The sequence below is a fragment of the Otolemur garnettii genome, unplaced genomic scaffold (assembly GCF_000181295.1).
Source record: "Otolemur garnettii isolate 467f Iridium unplaced genomic scaffold, OtoGar3 scaffold00001, whole genome shotgun sequence".
In the NCBI taxonomy this organism is placed as follows: domain Eukaryota; kingdom Metazoa; phylum Chordata; class Mammalia; order Primates; family Galagidae; genus Otolemur; species Otolemur garnettii.
Window position 1 is genome coordinate 36,583,237 of NW_003852396.1, and position 5,647 is coordinate 36,588,883.

The following is a 5,647-nucleotide window of genomic DNA, read 5'->3' on the forward strand; positions in this document are numbered from 1 at the left end:
GCATTCTGGTAGGGTGCATAAATGTTCATTATTGAAATCTCTTCATGTTGGGTGTTTCCCTTGACAAATATGTGGTGAATTTCCTTATCTTTCTTGGTTTAAAGCCAATTGTATCTGCTACTAAAATTGCAACCCCTGCTTTTTTCTGGTTTCCATTTGCATTTATTACACAAGTCCATTCCTTCACCCTGAGTCTATTTTTGTCCGGTAAGGTAAGGTTCTTGTATACAGCAGATATCAGGTCTGAGTTTATGTATCCAGTCAGCCAGCCTGTGCCTCTTTAGAGAACAATTTAAACCATTCACATTAATTGAGAGGATCAATAACCCTGGTTGTGTTTTGGGTGTCATGATTTTCCAATGTCCAGTGGACATTTTTAATCCTTTAACCACTGTGGAAGTTGGGTTTTGTTCAAGAAAATACTGGGTGAGTTTCTTTTGGAGGTAGAACACTGCACTGGTTGTTGTGGAGGATGGGTCTGAGAATATCCAGGAGAGCTGGTGTAGTTATGGCAAAATTCTTCAACATGTCTATATCATTAAACTATTTGATTTCTCCATTGCAAATGAAACTCAGTTTAGCTGGATAGAAGATCCTGGGCTTGAAGTTATTTTGTTTTAAGAGATTGAAGGTTGATGATCATCTTCTTCTGCCTTGAAACGTTTCAGCTGGGAGATCTGCAGTTATTCTGATATTTCTCCCTTTGTAGGTGATGCTTTTCTTACATCTGGCTGCTTGTAAAATTTTCTCTTTCATCTTAACTGGGAAATTTAATCACAATGTGTCTAGGAGATGCTTTATTTGGATTGAGTCTTGCTAGGGTTCTGAAACTGTCTGCTATCTGAAGTTCTGAAACTCTTGCAATGTTTGGGAAATTCTCCTCCAAAATATTTTGGAGTAGAGCATCTGTACCTTTAGGATCATCCTCTTCTCCTTCGGGAATTCCTATAAGATGAATGTTTGATCTTCTGGAGTGATCCCACAACTCTCTCAGGGAATGATCAGTTTTTGCTCTCCATTTGTCTACCTCTTTGAGCATTTGGGAATGTTTAAAAGCTTTGTCCTCAGTTTCAGAGATACTTTCTTCTGCCCTGGCAACTCTGTTAGTGAGGGATTCTACTGTATTTTGGAGCTCTTCAATTAAATTTTTCATTTCCTTGAGCTCTGCTATCTCTTTACTCATTATGTCCATATCTTTGGTTACTTGGCTTTGAATTCATTAATTTCTTGAGGAAAGTTTAGAACTACTCTTTGGAATTCAATTTCCATCTTTTCCTCTATTCTATTTTTCTTATTTGCAATCCATATTCTGAATTCAGTTTCTGACACTGCTGCCATTTGTTATGCATGGCATCTTCAGTTGTATCTCCTTTGTTATTTTTTGGAGGGGTTGATCTACTCTGGTTATTCATGTTGCCAGAGTTCTGTTGTGTCCACACCATGCTTACTTTCTACTGTTTGGTTATAGAATTGGTAGGGTGAGATTGAATTGAAGTTCCCAGGTAGTATAGATAGCCCCTTACCAAAGCTCTAGGCTTTGTAATTGTGGCTTAGCTCCTACAACCTTACAAAGAACCCTTTCAGAGTTTTACCAGAGACTATTAGGACCTACTTGGTGAGATAGTGCAGGCTAGCTTTTTTTGATATCAGCCAACCTCTACCCTATCCTAAGAAACCACCCTATTAGATTTAAATCTCAACTGTGAAGAGATACAAACAGCTGCAGCACCCAGCCCCCATACTTCAGTTCTTTTCCACTACAGAACTTCAAAGATCAACCTCAGAATGCCCCAGAGTGGACAGCTCAAGAAACAGGTTCCAATCAAAATATCTCTGGTAGTGCAAACTGCCCAATAGAGAGGGATTCAAGGACAATTCAAAGCAAAGGGATTCAAAGAACAATTAGAGCCAGGGATCCACACTCCCACCTGCCAGACTCAGTCCACACTGTTGTCTGCTTTTCTGCTCACAGGCCCAGCTGAAGCCAGGGGCAAAGCCCTTGCCCAGTAGTGTCAGTCCACACAGCTCGTCTCTGGAGTAGGATCTAGAGTAGTGCCTGCCAAACTAGTTGGAGTCAGGTGACCACTCCCCCTCTTGCCAATCTTTGGCCACTGCTTGGTAAGCTTCTGTTTGCAGGCTCTGTTAGAATCCGGGCACTGGGCCTGCCCTCTGTTCTCAGTCCACACACAGGTAGCCTCTGCTTGCCAGACCAGTTGGAGTCAAGGGACCACACTCCAGCTTCCAGTCTCAGGGCACTGCCTGGCAAGCCTCTGTTTGAAGGCTCTGTTAGAGTCAGGGCACCACTGTCCGCCCCTAGGTCTCAGTCCTCACCTCATACGCCTCTGCTCACCAGCCCTGCTGGAGGCAGTGGAGTACTCCCTAGCCCTCAGGGCTTGATTCACACACAGTAAGCCACTGCTCAAGGGTTCTGGTGGAATCAGGAGACCACACCCTTGCTCTTAGGTCACAGTCCATGCCTACCAAGCCTCTGCTTGAAAAATGCTCAACAACCCTAATCATCAGTGAATCTCAAATCAAAACCACTTTGAGTATCACCTAGCCCAGTGAGAATAGCTCACATCACCAGGTCCCAAAGGTGCAGGGTGATTGAGTTCAGACCTTGTCTATAAGAACAAAATAAACTGAAAGCTTCTCAACCACACTCATAGACACTGAAGAAAATGAAATAAATTCAAAGTAGTAATAAAAAATTACTATCACTGTAGAATTCCATAGCCAGCTAAATTCTCTGTGGACCAGCTGTAACTAGTAAAACCACTTTCCTGAAACTGGCCATGTCTTCTGAGGGCTGAATGCAACAATAGAAATACTAAGACAAGTTGTATTAGACACAAAAAGTGGTGAAGGAACAACCTCCTCCACCCACTCACTACCTTTCATATCTCTTAAAGCCCCATCCTGAACACTGCTCTATGACATGCTCTTTTTGCTTGAATTCCCTGATTGTCCCATACCCTAAGTCTGCCTGAAAGTGTGAGGCTAACATTTTGCCTCAGACCATTCTCTTTTTGTTGATTCAAAAAGTTATTTGTTAAGCACTTATTTGGTCCCAGGCACTCTCTTAGGCAGGTGGTATATAGTGGTGACCAAATTGATATGGTCACTATTCTTATAGAGCTTATTATTAAATGTGGTGATCAAACAAAGAACATATCACACATTTAAATGTATGAAGAAATCTCAAGCTGATAAGCCTCTTGGGAAAAGAGACAGATGGGATTTATAGGGAGTACTTGACATTATTAACCAGGCAACTACAAATGAAGAATCACAAAGAATGTCAAAGACGTCTTTTATTTCAGGGTTAAGTTACCTATTGCGGACTGATCCAGGGTCCTCTTGGGGAAAGATTGAACAGTAGCTCCTTTCATGTCTCCAAGTCACCTTATGATGTCTGGAACTTAGAATTAGTAAACACCTCATGATCATATTGATTGGCAGAGGGACCCCCAATTATCTTCCACATAAATCTCCTCTACTTTAGCTTCATCCTTTATCCTCTCACCATTCTATTACACAAGCATGAAATATTCAAGTGTTGTGACAGGTAAAGCTATTCATTCTGGAAAAGGTCACTGAGTTAGTGACCTGGTTCAAGGACATAGAAAATAGACATGAGGATCTAATTACATTTGTTTTTCACAATACAAAACAAGATGCATCATTTGTTCTTCCTACTCTAAGAGTCTGGGGTGCTTTGGCCTACAAATGGAAATTTAACCAATTTCCACTAAGGTGGTCTATAGCTGAAAATATACTATGAAGTGAGATTTTGGGAACATTTCCAGGTGGTCTTCTGGTCACCAACATTGGATGAATATTTGGGAAAATTCCCAGAAAAATTACCTTTTGTATTATGCTCTGTATGAGTCCATGAAGTAGAACTAGTAGATACTCAAAACAGATGCACAATTTTTACTTATTTATAGAACAGATTTTCACTCCAGAGGTAAAAATGTCATCACTCTATTTGTTAGTCTCATGAAGATGTACCTTGTTAGCAAAGTACAATTGCCTTCCACTTAGTCCAAAGCAGCTAAAACCATTTTGAAAAGGAAGTTTGCAATAGCTATTAAACATTTTAAGCAGGTATACTCTGTCTCATCAGTCTCACATTAATGAATATATCACATATGTATAAAGACATTAGTGCACATGAACATATGTAACAAAGGTAATACTGAAACATCGTCTTAATGACATTAATCACATAAAGAAGTGGAAGTTCATAACAGTGGATGAATACACTGTTGCATGATATGTTATGAAAACGTAAGAATCTATTTTAAACATAGCAGTATTTTACCAAAATGGAGGAATCCCTGAAATACTTTCTAATTTGGAGAACTCAAAAAATTAAATATGTTTACATCATAAAGAAAATAACTTTTTATTATTACATAAATTTAATGTAGTGTATTACCCAAATATCACATACCTCCTGACCCACAGTTATACTACATGTAAAAACACTTTTCTTTGCAATAATTTCATCAATGCTCTTTTCATCTCACTATTGCACAAACTGTAGATAAGTGGATTCAGCAGCGGTGTAAGCAGTGAATAGGCCAATGACATCACTTTCTTGGTTTCTGGTGAGTAGCCAGATTTGGGTTGCAGATAATTCACATTGGCTGTGCCAAAGAATAGGGTCACAGATGTGAGATGAGAGGCACAGGTGGAAAAGGCCTTTTGCCTCCCAGTGGTTGATGGCATCTTCAGGATGGCAAAAAGTATTCGAATGTAAGACAAGAGTATCAACAAGAAAGGAATCACAACAATCAAAATGGTGCTTGTGAAAGCATATATTTCAAACAAAAATGTGTTTGCACATGCAAAATCTAACACTGCTGGAGTTTCACAGGAGAGATGATTAATTTCCTTGGGGCCACAGAAAGGAAAACTAAATACCCATGTGGCCTCCACAGTAGCTCCTATGATTCCTGAGACCCATGAGAATGTCACTAATGTCATAAAAACTCTTTTGTTCATAATCACTGGGTAGTTCAGAGGATGACAAATTGCAGCAAATCTGTCATAAGCCATTGCTCCCAGGAGAAAACATTCAGTAACACCAAAAAGAAGAATGAAATACATCTGAGCAAAACAGCTGGCAAAAGACATCACAGTTTTTTCCATGGAGAGGACCACCAGCATTTCAGGCATGGTGACTGCACTGAAACTCACTTCCACCACAGATAAGTTCAGGAGGAACAGGTACATGGGAACATGGAGGCTCTTGTCCAGGGAGATGACGACTATAATGATGGCATTTCCCATCAGGGTCACCAGGTAAATAACCAAGAAAACACCAAAGAGTTGCTCCTGGAGTTCAGGAAATGTAGAAAAGCCCAGGAGAATGAATTCAAAAACAGAGCTTTGATTTTGCCTTTTCATTTTCAGTTAGTGGAGCCCTGCATTCATTTTAAGAACACATTATGCAAAGTCTATAACAGAGTCATAGTCCAATCTCTAGAAATTCTTGACAGAAGCCAGAAGTAGACCTCATCCTGTCAGAAATTCATTTGGGAATTTTGGAGAATGGTCAATTTCTTGGAATAATCAATCTTTAACATAGAATGAGAAAAGTAAAGACTTTAGACTCAGTACTTATTTAATAAGCACT

The 5,647-nt window shown here is 39.8% G+C and overlaps 1 protein-coding gene across 1 annotated transcript; it reads right to left on the reverse strand.

The window, feature by feature from the left end:
* Positions 1 to 4,473: 4,473 nt before the first annotated feature.
* Positions 4,474 to 5,418, reverse strand: LOC100954228 (olfactory receptor 10A3-like). Its single transcript, XM_012809913.1, has one exon. It carries the CDS (start codon positions 5,416 to 5,418, stop codon positions 4,474 to 4,476), a length of 945 nt encoding a protein of 314 aa, XP_012665367.1.
* Positions 5,419 to 5,647: the final 229 nt, after the last annotated feature.